General features: G+C 34.9%; 1 protein-coding gene across 6 annotated transcripts in view; it reads left to right on the top strand.

Annotated features, from left to right (window-relative positions):
• The window catches only part of LOC129945464 (titin homolog), a 61,496-nt gene that overhangs the window by 37,300 nt on the left and 4,827 nt on the right, over window positions 1-19,369 (top strand). For 5 of the 6 annotated variants that reach the window (XM_056055233.1, XM_056055234.1, XM_056055232.1 and 2 more), the window contains 3 exons: window positions 11,051-13,079; window positions 15,756-16,006; window positions 16,083-16,310. In XM_056055233.1, the coding sequence (XP_055911208.1) occupies window positions 11,051-13,079; window positions 15,756-16,006; window positions 16,083-16,310 (2,508 nt within the window). Of the gene's footprint in view, window positions 1-1,016; window positions 5,594-11,050; window positions 13,080-15,755; window positions 16,007-16,082; window positions 16,311-19,369 lie in introns of those variants that run through there. The other variant, XM_056055231.1, reaches the window with a different exon arrangement.

Genomic DNA, 19,369 nt, shown 5'->3' with positions numbered 1-19,369 from the left:
ATATATTTGTATTTTGAAGGAATCTACCTAAAATGAATTCTTAGATTTAAAATAGATGCAAACTTATGATAACAAATTGATCTTAAGCCTTTTCCTAAATACTTCTATAGCTAAATTTTAAAAGCCCGTCCACATTTTCGAAATTCCCGATTCCTTAAAAAGGTAAGAAAAATGTAAATCACTTCTAAATCTTATCATTTCTCGTCCAAAAGTCTTTCTTTCTCTTTATCAATCGAAAAGAAGATTATTGTATTAAGGCCATACAAAATGTGATCGTCTCGCATGATCTCCATACAAATTGTAAGCATCTAAACGTCCACTCGTAATCTGTCCCCATTTAAATGGCAAATTTTATTGGGATCACATCAAAAAGATATTAACAATAATTCATAAAGCTACCCATAAAATGCATTTCAAAAGAACAAAATCGGTCAAAAACAGACGTTTGAAAATATTTTCGGAAACTAATGTAGGCAGTCCCAAAATAGCTAGTTTCCTCTTTGCAATTTCGAACAGCAGCAGCTTCATGCTTCTACAGATCTATACACTTTCAAATATATGCCACTCTTTTAGAAATGTCTTCAAAGAATTAACGTACCTAGAATTTACGTGAAATATCACAAAACAAAAGTTCTTTCTTGATTTTAATATTTAAATATTCAAATAAATATATAATACTAATAATAAAAAAAAAAAACATAAAATTCAACTTAAAAATAAACAAAATATTATTTTTCTCTCCCATAAACGCTCTGTCCTCCTTTTTTCTCTTCCTCTCCCTTTGTTTTTCAAAACGGTTTTTATAGATTTTTCTAAAATATTTAATATACATTTTATCTATACAGAACGTAAAAACATATAAAATGTAGATAGGTGGTGTTTTTAAGTTAGACACAATATTCACATATCTATGCTCGAAAAAATAAAAGAGACTGCTGCTAAATTTGAACACCCCGAAAACGAGTGTCAGGACGGATTTTTAGTTTTCTACAAAACTGCTATCGATGCAGACATGAATGTTTTAAAATGGAACGGGCGCGAGCGAAACGAAATAATTTAAGTTTTTTTACATTATTCAATAAAATTAGAAAACTAACAGTAATACTATTTGTTCGATAGTTTCGACGGACGACGCAGTTTTTTAAGTTAATGACTCAAAGCGTGAAATAATTAAAAAAAAATAAACACTAAAAAAGTCGTCGTCGTTTTTTATTTTTTTTTTTGGAAGAGGGAGGGGGTGGGAAGTAAAATTATTTTAAAAATAAATCGCATGTCCACCCTTGAAAAAAAAATCGGTTTTTGAATGTTGGCTCCGATATTTTCGTTGTTTGTCGGTTCGTTCGTTCGTGAGAATCTTTTTGCAAAAAGAGTCGTCCGATTACAGGGAAAAATTCCTCTTTGTTGTTGTTTTTGTTTTTGATTTCTCTCTCTCTCTTTCTCGGTTGTATGTAGGCGAAAGTGTGTGAGTGTTTCTTTGTCAAATTTTTAAGTAATAAAGCTCAACTGTCAAAATGAATAACCGTCGTTCGGCCTCGGTGGGCGCGTTACCCGTTGAAAAGAAGCACTTTGTGTCGCGAAATGAGAGTGCTAGCGGTGCAGTGTTGGACGTGCGTTGTGCATGTCAGTATTTTGAGAGCGATTTACTGCTCCCCGACCGCATTAATCCCGTAGAATCACGTCCAACTTCAAAACAGGGGTTTTTGAGTGACATGGAACATGGCGATCACCATCAAATGCATCAGCAGCATTTCGATAATATTTCAGCGCGAAGCTTTAATATGATGGGAAGATCTAGGGAATTCGACAAAATTTCGACGGCCAGCTTTGGGGGCAGGGGACTAGTTGTAAGGAGTATTTCAGATGCCACTGAGCCAGAAATGGCTGGGGGTATGATGGCTGGGGGTATGATGGCGGGTCATCGTGGTCGTCAAATGTCAATAGGAGGAATGTCAGGTGGTAGTTTTGGGGGGCGGGATCCAGATGCAGTTTCCATTCGCAGTGGAATTTCGTTACGTCGAGTTTCCCGCTCACCGTCACACGCAGATCTTATTGTGGCTGATCTAAACATACCAACTGGTCATGTTTCGAGAGGTTTGAGAAGAGATCTGCCTAGGCACATTACAAACCTGCCAAGTTCCTCGCCATCATCGGCAAAGTTTTCTTCTCCAGAATTCAGCAGATTTGACAGAAATAACGATCCTATGGCGAGAATCCATCCAACACATCATACCACAAGTGCAGGAGAAAACAAGGAAAATCTTTCGGGCTACACAGAAAACATGATGCCTCAAAATAAGCCTATTGATCTTTCCATGTACGAAGATCGACAACCCTCAAGTCAGCATATGGAAATTCCAAGATTCAATTTAGTTGCACCAACTCCAACGCCAACAATGGAGAATACATCATCTCCTGATTTTACCAGAAGGAATGTATCCTCAGAAAGGCCGGGTCATGTAAATTGGCCAGAAGGAAATGTCCATAGCCCGTCGGGACATTCTGGAAATATAATGCCACAGAATACATCATCTCCTGATTTTACCAGAAGAAATGTATCCTCAGAAAGACCGGGTCATGTAAACTGGCCAGAAGAAAATGCCCATAGTTCGTCGGGACATTCTGGAAATATGATACCACAGAATAAACCAATCGATGTTTCGATGTATGAAGAAGGTGGTGCATCTAGGAGAACCGAAGAACCCATGGTTATTTCAAATCTGGATGCATCCATGCATGGCCATAGTATTTACGATAGAAGAACAGATCACTCATCAGAACGAGTCCCGCACAATCAATGGGCGCAAGAAAACCGACCTATGCAACAACAAGAAAACGTTATGCCTCAAAATATGCCCATTGATGTATCAATGTACGCAGATCACCCACCAGGGACCATCACCGAGCCTAATGGTGTTTCAAATAGAACACCTGCCATTGCACCTCGTATTTCGGCACCACCATCAGCGCCAAGTTTTGGAAGAAGATCTCCACCCACGGTCGATATCTATGACCGAAAGACTCACGATTTCTCAGGAACCGAAGCCAGCCAAAGTCGGCAAGACCATCATCAACAACAGGGAAATGTTTTACCACAAAATATGCCCATTGACGTTTCCATGTACGAAGATAGAGTTCCAGGGGAAGCACCTCCGGTTAATCAGCCAATGGATGTTGATGTTATAGAAGCTGTGGTAGAAGTAAGAGATAATATAAGAATTGATAGGATGTCCCCACCATTGCAACTTAATGTTCCTGACCTCTCGCCTAAGGTTGAAAATGAAACACGAATTGAGATTCGAAATTTTGCGCCTCAGCCTGACCTTAGGCCGCTGGATGAAATATTGGCTGATGGCCATGAAATTGGCAACTTAGAACAATCAAAAGATCCATACACGCAGTTCAATAGCCATTCATCTCCACCGCCACAAGGAAGCAATCTTAAAAGGCAGCATCAATATGAAAGAGGAATGTCTCCAGAGAGTTCAAATAAAAAGCAACTTGTGAACAGAGAAGAAACTCATGAAAAGAGATTGCCTCCAAAAATGCAGCAAACAAATTCAGAGGATTTCCGGTACAGAGGGTTAGACATTTATGATTCATCAGTACAAAGAGGTACTTCTCAACCACCAATGATGGGGTCGAACCAGTCGGCAACCTATAGCTCACAGATTTTCCAGACCACTGCATCACCTACTTCAACGACGAATGATATGGCGCAGAGGCAATATATGCAATATGAGTCCTCTCCGATCTTTGACAGAGGCTTATCTCCACCTCGGATGGATCAAGGCTTCCAGAGGGGTTCATCGCCAGCACCTTCCACACATAAAGAAGACAGACAATATGCACAATATGAATCTAATGAGTCCACCGGAAGAAGTTTATCACCTTCCCGAATGGGGACTCATTACACAGACACAAGGCAACATCTTCAAAGATCATCACCTCCTGCCTCAAATTTCCACACAGAAACAATGCAACCCACTCAATCTCATCAAAGGGCTTCATCTCCGATACCGATGGAAATCCAGCAAATGGAACCAAGGCAACTTTTGCAAAGAGGATCACCACATGGCGTTTCATTTAAACGTCAAACTGACCCAAGTCCATCCTCCCCACAGAGAGCACCGCTTGGTGGGACACAATCCCTTCAAAGAGCATCTTCCCCATCTCCAGGAGTAATGAAAGCTGGACGAGTTTTAAATTTTAGACGTTCTTTCTCTTTGGAACGAAACAAAGATTTGGACACACCACTCGAAAGGAAACCAACATATTCCTCTAGATTTATGTCCATGTTCCATTCAAAGAACACCGATGCGGCGGCAGCCAAGGCCCTGCAAGAGAAACGTAGAGTGTCTGCAGATCATGTTCAAGATATTAAACGTGGAAAATTTATGTCGCTATTTCATTCAAAAACTCCGGATCAATTAGAGAAAACGGATGTCATAACGCCATCGTTTGACAAACGTAAGCTCTCTGCAGATCATATTTTGCACATGGAGCGCGGAAGATCACTTTCGCCGGGAAAACACACAAAACCCGAAAGTTCACCTTCGCGTTTTATGTCAATGTTTCATTCAAAACCTTCCGATCCATCGGTTAAGCCATCGGTGGATAGCCCTCCAAATAACAATCTTGAAATGCCAACAAAACAGCAGCTTCAAGTTATTGATCCGGGAAAACCCCCAGTTAAACAGCCAAAACCTGAAGGTTCACCTTCAACATCCAGATTCATGGGTGTTTTTAAACGCGAGAAAGTAGAGCGTTCGGAGGCAATGTCGGTGGTCGAAGAACCGTCTCATTATGGAAATATGTCAATTCAAAAACCAGCAGATAAACCTCTACTCACGGTCAAAGTAACTGAAACCTTTTCCCTCAAAGTTGACGAAATGGATCAATATTCCGCGCACCCACCTAAGTCCCCTTCGCCTTTGCGTCAGACTCGTATGTATGCTAGTTCCGATCAATTGGGTCATAACCAAAATAGACCCATTCAAGATGCCATCTCCGAATCAATTGCCTTTTCTGCAGACCCATCCACACAAGAACCCTTTGCGCCAATAGTTCTATCCACTTCCCGATCAAGTCAGATGCATCTTGTGGCAGGTGATCGCAGAAGTTATATGTCTTCTAGTCAAGCCGACATAAGTGGTTCTCGACGAAGTGATTTAAATGAACTGATCCCTCCCGCTCCAGCACAAATTATCACCGTCGGTAACAAGAAACTAGTCTCCGTTCCCATCGCGGTCCCCGATTACTTCGATTCAGAAATGACAATTTCCGAATTTATGCGCGATGAGCATGAAAATCAAAGAAATCAATCGGAACAACAATCGCGAACAAATCTTATCCGAGCTCCTTCAGAGCAACGTCTGGCGCGATCGAAACTCCTCCAACGCAAATCCCATGATCGTACTCAATCCCAAGATCGTGCAGCGGCTTCTGAATTGGATAGTCTCAGTTTAGGGACACGATCAATGACAAAAACAGTTAGTTTTAACTTTGGTGAGCATGGTTCCCATTTAGACATGGATTCGTCTTCCAACAATCAATTAGATAAAAAACAATGGCTTGAAAGGACATACTTTTCCCGGTAAGATCCCAACCCAGCCGAATCATCTGCTCACCCCAAAAATCCAAAATTTCCAAAAAAAAAATTACCAAAAAAATTCGAAACATTTACATATTAAACAAAAAACCTGAAACCATTTAACAGTAAGTAAATTGATTGAACGTTTACAATTAAAATTGAGCACAATAAACAATTAAAACAAAACAAAAAATATACAAACCAAAAACATTATCATCTAAAAGTAAATTGCATCTCGAGAGTCAATGAATGATTTTATTTATAAACTTAAGTTTGCATCTCTCAGATATGCCACAGTGTGGTGCGGTACCACAAGCTGTGGCGTGGCGTGGCGTGGCGCGGCGGCGCTGCGCTGCTAGGATGAGCACATATTTGTATCAAGAAACAAACTTTTCACAATTATTTTCTTTAGAAGAAAACAAAAAAAAGTTCACCAAACCTGAACTTCTAAAAATAAATCAACCAGTCAAAATTTTAAGTACCTTTTTTTCATGTAGAAATACAAGAAACGAAATGATTGTGCAGCTAAAGAGCAATGTCTTATTTTCAAAAATAATCATTGTGACCATTTTGTTTCCAAATAAATTTTTTAAAATTTAAGCAGTAAAATTGAGGAGAAAAAGGGGTAAAACATCTATTTAAAATTTAGGGCTAGATCTGTAGTTAATATCATTAAAAAAAACCATTATGCTTTTTGGATCTTTAAACAACTAGAAAATGTTATAAAAAAAATAATAAATACATTTTCTGTACTAAATTTCAAGAAAATGGAAAATCCGTTTGACTTTCAAGGGACGGATAGTTCGTTATTTTTGTATTCCAAAAAAAAATGTTTCACACTCAAAACTAATTTCCATTCAGCGTTCGTCTTAATGTGAAAATGGAATATTTATGCCTTAAACAACGGCAACTGACAATTTTGAACGCTAATTGAAAACGACTGAGAATGGAAAGGTTACAACAACACAAAGGACTTTATATGCAGTCAACTGCATTCCTTGAATGTATGTATATTTTGACCAAGGCAACTAGTTAGTTTTTCAAGTGTCATAAACTCAAAACTTCTAATTTCAAAATGAACCCTTTTACAATAAACATCAAATGGTATTGTGCTGAAAAAAATTAAGTCAACGAGTAATAAAGTTCAGCTTTTTATTAAATGAAAAATTTTGATTAGACGTCATTTTGACACAAGTACAACTGACTTTATAGTTAGGGAAATTTGTCTGGACTAACTTTGGCAATTTGTTGGTAGCTGGCCAATCAGATACTGGAAATGTGCCTAACTTTCAAGTCCATTATTTCGGCTGAACCTGGGCAATAACGCTCTGATGTTTCAGACAATGTTGGCTGCGTCAAATCTCAAGCAGATAGGGTATCCGGATGTCTTTTTGTTAGTATTTATCGTGTAAAAGAACAGGTGGTCCAAAACAGCAGGAATGTAATAAAAGAAACGAGATTTTTTTTTTTAATTTGTATGTTTCTTGGTAAAAATCTGGTGAATTATTAAAAATTTTAAATCTAAATATTTGTCTTTTTTATATGAACAGTTTTTATTTTTGCCAGCTATCTCAATTGAGGCATCTAACTCGTCCAATAGAGTATCCAACACGAAATTTAACGCAGCAATTGTCACACAAAATTTTAAATTTTATAGCTTTCATTGTTTTTCATCATTGCAACAAACATTGGAACTTTCTAAACAGGTCGTTTATAGCTGTCATCAAAAGTTTCTGTCATTGAAAAAAATGTCCTGATTGAAATCCACGAAAGACTTTTACTGACAGAAATCTGTCATTGGAATTGTGTCAAATTAGAACACAAATAAGTGGAACGATTCGTTTCACTTTTGAACATAAAAGTATCAGCTGTTCAAGGAAATGAATTTCCGTCCGGAAAACAGAAAAATACATTTCTAGAGAAAAACAAATGCGCAATTACACTTTTTTTCCTCACACAAAATTTGTTGCGTGATTTCCGATCGATCAGTATATAATTTTCATTTCTAATCGAAGGTTAGAAGGTCAAATAACGATTTAAAAATTTTCCTGGATCGATTTCAATGATATCTATAACTGGCCCTTAAGACATCTGAAGCATTTCTGACAGATCTAACAATTTTGGAAAATCTGAAAATAGTTTGTATTAAGATTTATTTCTTAAATTCCAATCGATGTTTTGAATACTTTGCTTTCCTTAAAATATTTATTTCTTAAGAGCACTTTAAGATAAAATTATTATTAGCTGGTCCAAATCCATTTTAATAATGGAATGCAGTTTTTAACCACGTTTATTTCAATGAGTATGTTCAACTACGTATGATTTAGATTAACATTCATTCACAAGCTGTCAGTGTAAACAAATAAAATAAAACTTATTTACGTTTAACACCTAACTTAACAAATGCGATTTCATTGGGTTGAATTTCATCAAACCGTTAGTCGAAAACACATACTATAGGATTTTTTAATAAGAGCGGGTAGATGTCTTGGCGTTTGCTGTTACCTCATGTCATCTAGGTACCATATGGCACAATTTGGGTCATAAGAATTTAGTTATTATCGTTATATAGCGCTCGCTGTTGACGGTGACCGCCTTACTAACGTTGTTTTCAAAAAGTACTGATCAATTACGCCGCCGGCCTGAGAACCACACCAAACGGTAACTTTTTGAGGATGCATTATCACCTGGTGAACCTCACGTGGGTTGGGGTCACAGCCATTCATCCAAAAATGCTCCTCGTCATTAAAGTAGATTTTTTGGCCAAAATTAGGGTCCTCTTCCAACCGATTCGAAGCTCAGTCAGGGAACAAACGGCGTTGTCCACGGTAATAAACATTTGGCCGCAACGGGGCTCCAAAATCTACCCGTGCCAATTTTAAACCCTATAGAAAAATACCGAAATATTTTGATATTTTTTTGGCTTGACAAACCAATTTAATAATATGATCGCATTTGAGTCAAACCAAAAGCTGAATTGTAAGAAAACAATGTTAGGATTATTTTTATGGACGATATTCTAAGGATAAATTTAAATTTTGTACAGACCTAGAAAATATAAGTTAAGGCAATTTCTTTTTCGTTTAAAATTGAATTTCTTTTCCAAATAGGTATGTATGCACATAAGTAAAAATTAAAATGTGAAATGGTGTTTGACAGCAAATCTGTCATATTTAAGTAATGTAAACGTTAATGGTTTTAATTCTTCAATTATTCAGGAAGCTATATTTGAGAACGGGAACCCCCCTTAACACGGAATCAATAGACGCAATCATTGATCAAGTCAAGTCAAGTCCTTCAAATTGGCTACACACAACTACAAAATTAGTTCAAATTTCCCCTCCGACGTATTATAAACATTTTGGCTACAAAGTTAGAGCACACTGATTATGAATTTCCAAAATCAGCTGCTCAGTAAAGTAAAAACAAACATTTAGAATTGAAATAATCGTTCAGTATTTAAATATAAAAATAAATCCTTTATATTATTACATTACATATTTGAATAAACAACTGATTAAAGTTCTCAATACACAAATGTTTCTTATTTTATATGTTAACATTATCATCAATGTGACAGTTCAGGATTAACTAGCTTTTCAGTGCAATGGGCGCGTTCAGTAAGCTATTGGCTACGTAGTCAGTCAGATTGGATAAATACAACTAAAAAAAAGTTGAAAATTACCCCCCGAGTTAATGTAAAATTTTCAGCTACAAAGTTAGTGCACACTAATTTTGACGTTTTACAGTCACCTGCCAGGTATAGACACAGGAATTCAAAATGACATAAATCGTTCAGTATTTTAATACAAATATAAATCATTTATATTTTATCTTATACTTTATTTGGTTTTATTTATTTTAAAAACAAAAACAATTATTTAAAGTTCTCAAAAGACAAAATGTTTCTTATTTTCCACATGTATTTGAATTTGTCATTTATATGACAGTTCCGGATTGACTCCCTTTGCAGTGCAATTTTGCATTCACAAAGGGCAGGTTAGCGACATAAGGGACTTCAAAGTTAGGCCAGTTTCTAGTATCTGATTGGCCAGCTGCCAAAAAATTACCTTCCAATAAAGGCAACTTTAATGGAAAGTTGACTGGAAAGTTAGTCAAGAAAAATCTCCCTAACTATCAAGTTATGTCTACTTTTGTCAAAATGACAGTTGATGATGTTGAGCTTTATTATTTATTTATTTTCTTCACAAATTCATTTAATGCTTTCTGTCAATTTGGAAAACAAATGAGTAATATTTCTTTACAATACAAAATCCAAATCGTGACTTACTTAGCTTGTTTGAGGAGTGTTTTGTAGACACTAATATTTTAAGTAGTTTTTGTACTATGAACTTGCAGTAGAAGTTTGTGAGGTAAGGTTCTGAATTTTAAGTACATAACACCTGAAAAATTAACTAGTTGCCTTGGTCAAAATGTACGTTCAAAGAATTCAGTTGACTTATGTTGTCTGAACCTACCCAAAGCTAGATGAATTTTGACTTCGTAATCACTAGCTTTATGAATGCGGCTAAATTTTTTATTTGTGAATGTGTCCATTAATGGCAGCAATTTCTAGCTATAAAACACAGGGTGCCCTCTAAGGCCATCACCACAGAAATCAAACAATAGTAGTTTTGTGGTATTTTTCTCGCTTTCATGGCCTTTTAGATCTATAACGGTGTTTTGAAATACTACGTGTCGTTTATTAACCAATTTAAATATTTTTTCAATTTGCAACTGATATTTTATTTTTTTTTTGTTTAACTTTTAAACATAGAAAAAAGTACGTAGTTTTTACCTGATAAGGTTTTTTTTTTAATTTTTTTATTAAATGTACCTAACCTAATTTATGACTCAAAGAAATTTTATAATTCTCCCTATAGATCACATAAAAATATACCTATGAAAATTCGGAATAAGAAAAACATTTTAATATTATTTTAAGAAAAAGTATAAGTAATTTAAGAAAAAAGGAAACTGAAGAAAATGTTTTTTGAAATGTATCCATTGCAAATGGCACATTATTTCAAGATATTTCGTAATGTTGAATCTTTAGATAAGAAAACTCAAAAACACTATAGTCCCATTCCTTAAAAGTATTTCAGTAGTTTCCAATTGAGGATGTCAGTGTTTTTGTAGATCTTTCGTAGGGCGATTAAGAGATTTTTATATTTTAACTGAAAGTAAGCAATGCATCAAAATGTTAAACCTGGTTTCAAAAGGAGGTTTGAAATTCAATTTATTTAATTTTTATTTTTATAAAGCTTAAATATCAAAATATTTAAATCATGAAAGTGTCCCTACATAAATCGTCTCTGCTTCAAACACATTTGTACTTTTGTTTTTATATTCCACCTTATTATACCATTTTTTTGTACATCAATATATTTATAAAAAATAGAAATAATTATAAACAATTTCGAACTAACGAACATTTTGTATTATTTTAATTTATTTTAGCGACCATGAATACGAACCTATTGGAGAACCTTCAACGGAAATTAAAAAAGAATCAACTCCCGAACCCCCAGCTCAAGTATCTGCCCTTAAGAAAGAACTATCTCCAGCACCGCCTTCGTCCGCCGTGCCACAAGCGGATCAACAAGAACTATCTCATTCAGAAGTGCCACAATCTGCACTCGATGCTTCAGATGAAACACCGTCAAAATCTGATGAGCTTAAAGAAGCCGAAGAATTGCAAAAAGATCTTGAAGATCGTTATTTCAATTCAGCTGCCACAACATCTCAGCAAGAATCTCAAAACGATTATGAAACGCAAACAAGCCAAATGGACTCAAGTGCCTTAGACGATATACCAATGGAAGCTGAGAATAAAAAGAAAGGTTTTATGGCTAATGCTCAAGACAAAACTCGGAAAATGCAAGCGGGGCTCAAGAATCAAGCAGGCAAGATCAAAACGAAATTCCGAAGTCAAAAGAAAGCGCCATCGGGAAGCCCTAAGGCTGCAACCCGAAAACGCTTCAAGGCTCCAGAATTCTCTAAGATGAAAATGCCTGAGATGAAACGCCCTGAGTTCACAAAATTCAGCAAGCCCGATATGTCTAAGTTTAAACTGCCCGATAAGTTCTCTTCGTTGAAACTTACTCGCAGTAAATCGTTTAAGGAACCATCTGAGATCGATGACACAACAGTTTCAGGTACAACTCCTGAATCTGCCGCCGCCACTGCACCTCCCAAAAAACAGAGATTCGACTTTAGCTTTGGTACGTATCCAAGAGCATTTAGGAAAAAGCCAAAACCTCAAGTTGTTGAGGAGAGCACTGTGGATGAGCCAAGTGTAATTCAAAGCACTGAAACTCAACCATCAGCAGAGTCCTCAAGCACACCTCAGGGCGACAGAGGACCAGGCCCAGTCAGATCACGATGGGCCGATAAATTCTCTGATGTAAGCTACAACGATAGCGAAGGCTCACGGTATCGCCGCTTCGAAAGCGAACAAGATAGCTCATTTGACCGAGAATCATCAATGGAGCGTCGCATGAAGGAAGTCCTTGAGGATAATGCAAAGGAAGAAGCCGAGCTCGCTATGTTGGGTGTGGTGGAGCAAAAGCAATTCGCAGATTACGATGAGGAAAATAGGGTTATTCATGAAATATCGAAGATCCGTGAACGCGAATTTAAACGGCGACCCATGGTGCATCAGGACTCAGATTTGGTGTCCGAAGAAGGAAGGGACATTGGTTGGACTCAAAGGGAGGCCGAAAAGAATCAATTCCTCCGCAAAGCCGAGCTCGAAGCCGAATCACATCTGAAGCATCACACCGAGAAAGAATACCATCCTGATACTCAATCAACTGCAAGCTCAAAACGCTTAGTTTTCGAAGAGATCGGTTCTGATGAGTTCCTCTTGCGGAAGAAGGGTGCCTCACAAGAATTTAGCATGGGCAAACAGAAGTATCTGGATCCAAATTTGGAAACAGAATACGACAAGTCACCCAATCCTCTCGAATTGATTGGCTCACAAACAGCTAGCCTTAATGGCAGTAGCATTGACCGTATCGACTACGGCTACGATGTACCACCACCCAAGCCAAGACGTTTGAGTCAACAACAACGTCAACGTCATCGTTACGACTCGGAAAATGCTTCTCAAATTGATGACTATGGCGATGATATTTCCCTTTCCCAAGCCGGTAGCGATTACTTCCGACATGCACCACCAGCTCGTCCGTTGCGCAAGGGTCGCTTTAAGAACAGTCAGGACATGTCCATCGAAAGAACACCTTCAATACAATACGACGAAGATGACTATTCCCTACGGAATAAGAATTTCGTCGAAGAGGAAAAGGAGAACATTCAAGAAGAACAACGCAATGAATCACCAATGCCACCACAACAACCACCACAACCACCAAGAAGGCGTCGCAAGCAGTTAAGAGATTCCTTGGAAAAGGATTCTTATGTTAATGGATTCGGAGGCAGATCCGTGTCAAATAGCTATTTGAGGGAAGACAATAAACCAGAGGAAGTAGGTTATAATTTTCGTAGTCTAGGTCGTAGAGCTGGTCAACGTTTTGGTCAGGTCTATTCATCAATTAAAAATAAAATTCAAGGCATTATTTTACTTTAAATGGTTAAAATACCTGCGAAAATTACTTTAAATTTATTATTTATTTAAATTAAAAAACAACCTGAAAATGTAACTGGAAAATTGAAAAAAAAAAAAACAGAATTTGTGGAATTTTTTCAAAGTTTTTTTTTATCAGAAATACACTATCCTAAGAATACACCAAAAATTAAAAAAATAATAGAAATAGTTTAATAGTTGTTAGAAAAATACTTCGAATATCGAATTTTTATCCGAAAACTCTCGAAAAAATATAATTTAAGTTAAACTTAAGCACATATTTTTTTGGTACAAACTTATTAATTACAATCGTATGTAAACAGAGACCTAAGATACGAAAAATAAATTGTTAAACAACAAAAAACTATAAAAAAAACAACCAATTTTTATTTTTTTTTAGTTTTTAAGAACCAAATTTTCAAAAAAAAAATATAAACAAACATAAAAGGTCAGAACTATAAGTACTTTCCTATTTTTTAAATTTAAACAATTTTTTTCTAATTTTCCAGCTTTTACTAATGTGATTTAAATACTAAATTCTGTTTATATTTACTCGTATATATACAAAAATAATGAATGTAATTTTTATAACCCATTAGATTTTTCTTGATGAATAATAATGACTTATATTTTATTAACCAAAATGTTAACCAGCTCAAAACAATCTAGAAAAAAGCTTTGTTCAATTTTAAAGTAATTTTTTTAAAATAGAATAGAACAGAACACATAAACAAACTTTTAAACAAGCTGTCAAAAATTATGTATAATAGAATGCTTTCTGAGACATTCAAGTGACAGTATATTTTTAAACTGACAGTCGAAGATATTAGGTCCGTTCTTATACCTTCCTAAAACAGTCTATTTTTACGAAAAATTACAAAATTTAACTAAATCCTGTTCGCGTACTCAAAAATTTCGTAGCTTTTCGTAAAATAAAGCGCTCACGAGAGAGTCAAATATTTCCCCTACCCACGAATTTTAGCCCAAGAAATTTCTTTGGGCTGATTTGTGAAAAATGTCAAATTTGATAGAACTTCAAATATTATTTAATAAATTGCTCGCTTTTTCTGCCACTTATTAAATTAAAATTCTTTTCCAAAAAACAGCAACAAGATTGCAATTTTTAAGTTTCAATTTAATCAATATTTTTCATAAAATAAAATAAAGTTCACGTTTTCTTAATTTATCCATTTACAAAAAAAAATCCAAACACGAAATGAAACGATGATGTTTCAAAATTTATATTTTTTTGACAGTCAAATTGTGGGAAAAACTTGTTGTTTTACTGTTCGCTTACTTTTTTGTAGTTTTGTCTTTTTTGTGAGAGAATTTTTCCCACTCTTTAAAATATCACTTTTTACGAATTTTAGTGCAGAAAGTACGCGAACAGACCTATTTTGTGATTTGCTTGCTGTTTTCGAACATAAGCTTTCAAAAATTACACATGTATAATTATGACTCAAATTTTTAAAATTTAAAAACAAATACAGAATGTTTTCTGAGATTGTCAAATGACAGCATTTTTGTAAAACTTTGCTTGTTATTTTCGATTACTTGTTCATTAGTTAACTTTTGAACTACATAGACAAAATGACATTTCTTTTTCTAGATGGGAGAAAAAACATTTCTAGATTTAAATTAAGAATCAACCAGAAGTAATATCACACTTTTAAAATGTCAGTTAAGCATTGAAACAAATTTCAGGAACGGTTTTAGTAGTCAGAAGCCTTTCATTGGTATTTCTTACTCTGGATTAACAATTGAAAAACGCTACAATTTGGACACAGTGGTTAAAAAGGAATAATTATTTCGGATTGGTCAAAACAATTATTTTTGACCAAATTTTTGATCTTTTTTCAAACGTAAATCAATTTTTCAGATCTGAATTTTTTGACAGATCAAACAATTGTACTGTAGAAAAATTGACAGCTTCCTTTTTAATAGATTTGTATATTTACATACGATGTTCACTATCAGTTTTGTCATTTTATCATTACTTTTTAAAAAGTTCTTAAAACATCAGAAACCATTTTAAATTCAAATGTGAGCGAGGTAACATTTTTCTTTAAATTGTTGATTTTTTTTATCTACCGGAAATAAATTTTTCAGATCTGAATTTTTTGACAGATCAAACAATTGTATTGTAGAAAAATTGACAGCTTCCTGGTTAATAGATTTTTGTATTTACATTCAATTTTACATGTTCACTATCAGATTTGACATTTCATCATCATTTCTATGAAACGTCAAACACCTTTAAATTCAAGTGTGATCGAAATGAAAAGGTGTCAAAATAAGCATGCTCAAAAAACACAATGTGAAAATCTAAGTGAAATCGTTTTCCATTAGACTGGACAAAATTTTTAGATTGAAATCTTAGATGTCACATTTTTGATTCAAAAATAATTGCTAAATGTAAACTGTTCGCATTTATGATTTAATGTTCAAGACAACACTGTTCTAAGAATATAAATAGAAATTTTTTGTTTAAGGACCAAAAAGTTGAACAAAGCTTAAATTTAACTGCTTCCACTTCATAACATTTATTTTTTCTTTTAAATTTGTATTGTTTCAAAGGTGATCGTCTACCGTACTGAGCACGAATACAATATACCTCTAGCAACTCCTGAAAACTACACCGACACCTCTGTAACGACCCGAAAATCTAAGTCTCTATCTCGTCTTGGTATCGATGACGATGATCGAACTTCACATGGAGCAGACTCTTTAACGTTGGACTTTGCAATGCGAGAGGAAAATGACAATAAAAATCTCAATGCTGAAGAATTACATGAAAAATACATAATTGAGATGATGGAAAATGATGGGTAAAACACACAAACTTAAATATGCGACTTAAAAATTGAATGCACTTTTGTATTTCCCATTTAATTGTATTTTTAGTTATGCTGTTGTACGTAAGGAAAACTTACCCAAACCAACACCGCCGGCAAGACGTAAAAAATTCACCCGTTCACCAGGTGAACGTTTTGCCACAATGCCACACCAACGGAAGGCTTCACCTTCATTGGTGGCAGAACAGAAAATCTCAACTGGAAACTACAGCACAATTGGCAGACCAACTCCACCAAGGAGAAGGTCGGCCACGAGCTTGACTGCTGTTTCTCAAAAGTAAGAACTCAAACAATAAACACAACACAATACAAGATTCACATAATTCTTCCATAAAATTGCACTATGGGAAGTTTTTTTTTTGTTTTTTTTTTGAAATCATCATTAATTGTCTAATGATTTAAATGTTTTAGTTTTTTTTAATTAATTTATTTTTAAAATTATTTATTTATGTTTTTAGTTTTGGTTTGCTTTTTTTGTGATAGCCTCTTTTTAGAAAAGAAAAAAAGATTAAAATGGTTGTTTGTAACCGTTGTAGAAGTTGTCTCCTAATTTTGTTTGTTGTTGTTGCAAATCAGCAAAGCTGTAACGCCTTTTACTTTTTTTTAAACTAATTCCAATATTAGTTTAAACCTATTTAATTTTTGTTTTGTTTTAAGTTTATTTATTAAGTTAGTAGTTTGTGCTTATAGCTAATATACAATATTTAAAAATTAAAAATAAAATTAATTTATTTAAGTTGTTACTAATGTAATACATATTAATATTAATTATAAGAGAATACAATAATGCTTAAATTATTACAGAAAATAAAGATTGTATTTCTTTAATTAATATGGTTATTGTTTTGTTTATCAACATGTTTTTTTTTTTAATTCAAGTTAATCATTTTTTAATACAGCATCTTATTGTTTTGTCTAATCATGGTTGGTATCCATTGCTTTTTGTAATACTTAATGCTATTAATATAATATAGTTACACAGTAAATTGTTTAAAACAAGGTTAAACAAAAATCCATACAAACTAAAGGGTGACTTTGAAATGAGAAGTTAATCTTCGGGAATTATAATTTAATGGCGCGGCGAATGTTATCCTTCAAATGTTCAATCGTTTTGGGCTTAACGGCGTAGAATAGCGACATTAATGGCTGAAACACATACACGCTTCAGCTTCGGCTTCGTCTGCGTTACGTTAGGCCTGTTTCGAGGTTGCTTTGAATGACATTTCGATTATTTCATCCCTCCAAAGAGCAAATATTTTGTTTGTTGACATTTTTTTACAGCTGATGAGCTGTCAGACAAAGCAGATAATTGAACTAGAGCTTCCGTTTGGAGTCACATTACGTTACATTACGTTCTTTTCCTTACGATTGTGAAACGAAACGTGAGGTCGAACTCCATTGTGATAGCTTGCATTGAATTCCTATGGCTGAACTCGTAAACTTCAGGCGAAGCCGAAGCTGAAGCGTGTTTGTGTTTCAGCCATAAGGGCCTTGCACATGAGAGCGAACAACGAATGGATGAAAAACGTGATTTACACATTTCAAAAAGTCAATTTCAAACAAAAAACATTTAAATTATAAGAAACCAATTGACACTAATTTAAGGATAGTAAAATTTGCATTTTGTTTTTAAAATAAGACAATATTGTAAAAACAATTTGGTACTAACGAATTGCAGTGTGATTGCTACGAACTGTAAAACTCTATTCGCGTTCCACATACCATCCACACTGCAACGAATAAATTGGTCGCATTCACAAAGCTAGTGGCTACGTAGCCAAGGGATTCTGATTGGCTGAATCTAACTACAAAAGTAGTTGAAATTTCCCCTCCGACGAAGTGTAAAAATTTCGGCTACAAAGTTAGTGTAGAATGATTTTGACGTTTCAGAATCAGCTCCTCGGTAAGGACACACGAATTCAAAATGAAATAAATCGTTCAGTAATTAAATACAAATATAACTCATTCAAATTGTGTCTTAAATTTGATTTTATTGAATTTAAAAACACAAAAGATAAGTTAAAGTTATCAAATCAAAAATGTTTCTTATTTTATATAGCTGCATTTGTCATTAATATGACAATTCTAGATTGACTAGCTTTTAAGTTTAGCTTTTCATTCACAAAGCTAGTTTAATTTTGACTACGGAGCCACTAGCTTTGTGAATGCGACCATTGTTCGCGCTCAACTTAACCTCAAAATTATACCACTCTTGTTTTGTTTGTTGAAAAGGGTAATTATAAATTGAAAATTCATCGCTGTCTGCGAAATGAAATAAAGTTCATGTTAAAGAAAAGTCAAAACATGAGAACATCCACAGTTCACAGTTCGCAGTTCATAGCTCATGTGCAAGATGCTTAACATATCCCCATAAAAATAACCGAGTGGCTTGAACCTGAAAATATGCGGTTACCAAACGTTTCCTTCAATAAATCAATTGTGGGACGAAATCTTCTTGAAACCACAGCTCCTGCACATCATGGTTGTTTATGATGATTTATGAAAAAGTCAGTAATCATGGCTTTAAAGCAATCACAAGAACTTAACGTTCTGGCCAGCATTTTGTTTTCAAGAAGTACGGCCTATTTATTCCGCCAACCCATAAAGCACACCACCCAGTCAGTTTTTGTTCAAGTAATAGTGTCTCAACATAAAGTTACTTAAAGTTACAATCACTCAAAATTGTATTGTTTTGTTAATTGACGTATTCATTCAACCAGAAGTGCGGTTTTTAGTTTATGGTAAAAATGTCGAACGAAACCATGATTTTCAAATCAAAGGTGAACAATTCGGAAGTGTTTCCTGACGTCAGTCTATTCATGTTGAAATGTCAAAACAAACTTAAAATAAATCACTTTACAGCTGACAAAATGGCTACCAGTTAAAATAGTATTGAAAACGTACATACCTCTAAAAACAACCGTTACAAGTAGGCTACATTACACACTACTCAGCACATAAATGTACAGGGTAGAGAACACAGCACCTTGAGAGACTAAACTATGTTAGCTGATAACAACACAAGACAATAATACAAGACAGAAGGACAGAAGAGAAAGATCAACAGACAAAAAGAACACATGACAACAGCACGAGGTAGGTTTCGAGAAGGTCCCCATCTGTCTACTAACAAGCTCACTGATGCTTTATTTCGGAGATCGATGGGAACCGAAGCTTTATCAGTGACTAGGCCGTTGCCTAGTAGGCTTTTTTCTCATATTTGTATGGCCCGAATGCTCTACGCAGTTTTTAAACTTCTTATTTACTCTTTTAAGAAATGTCTTTTTTATATTTTTCATGGGTTCATTTTGCCTAATTTGACATTTTTTCGAAACT

Source organism: Eupeodes corollae, chromosome 2 (genome assembly GCF_945859685.1).
Source record: "Eupeodes corollae chromosome 2, idEupCoro1.1, whole genome shotgun sequence".
NCBI classification, from domain to species: Eukaryota; Metazoa; Arthropoda; class Insecta; order Diptera; family Syrphidae; genus Eupeodes; species Eupeodes corollae.
This window is presented reverse-complemented; position numbering and strand designations above follow the sequence as displayed.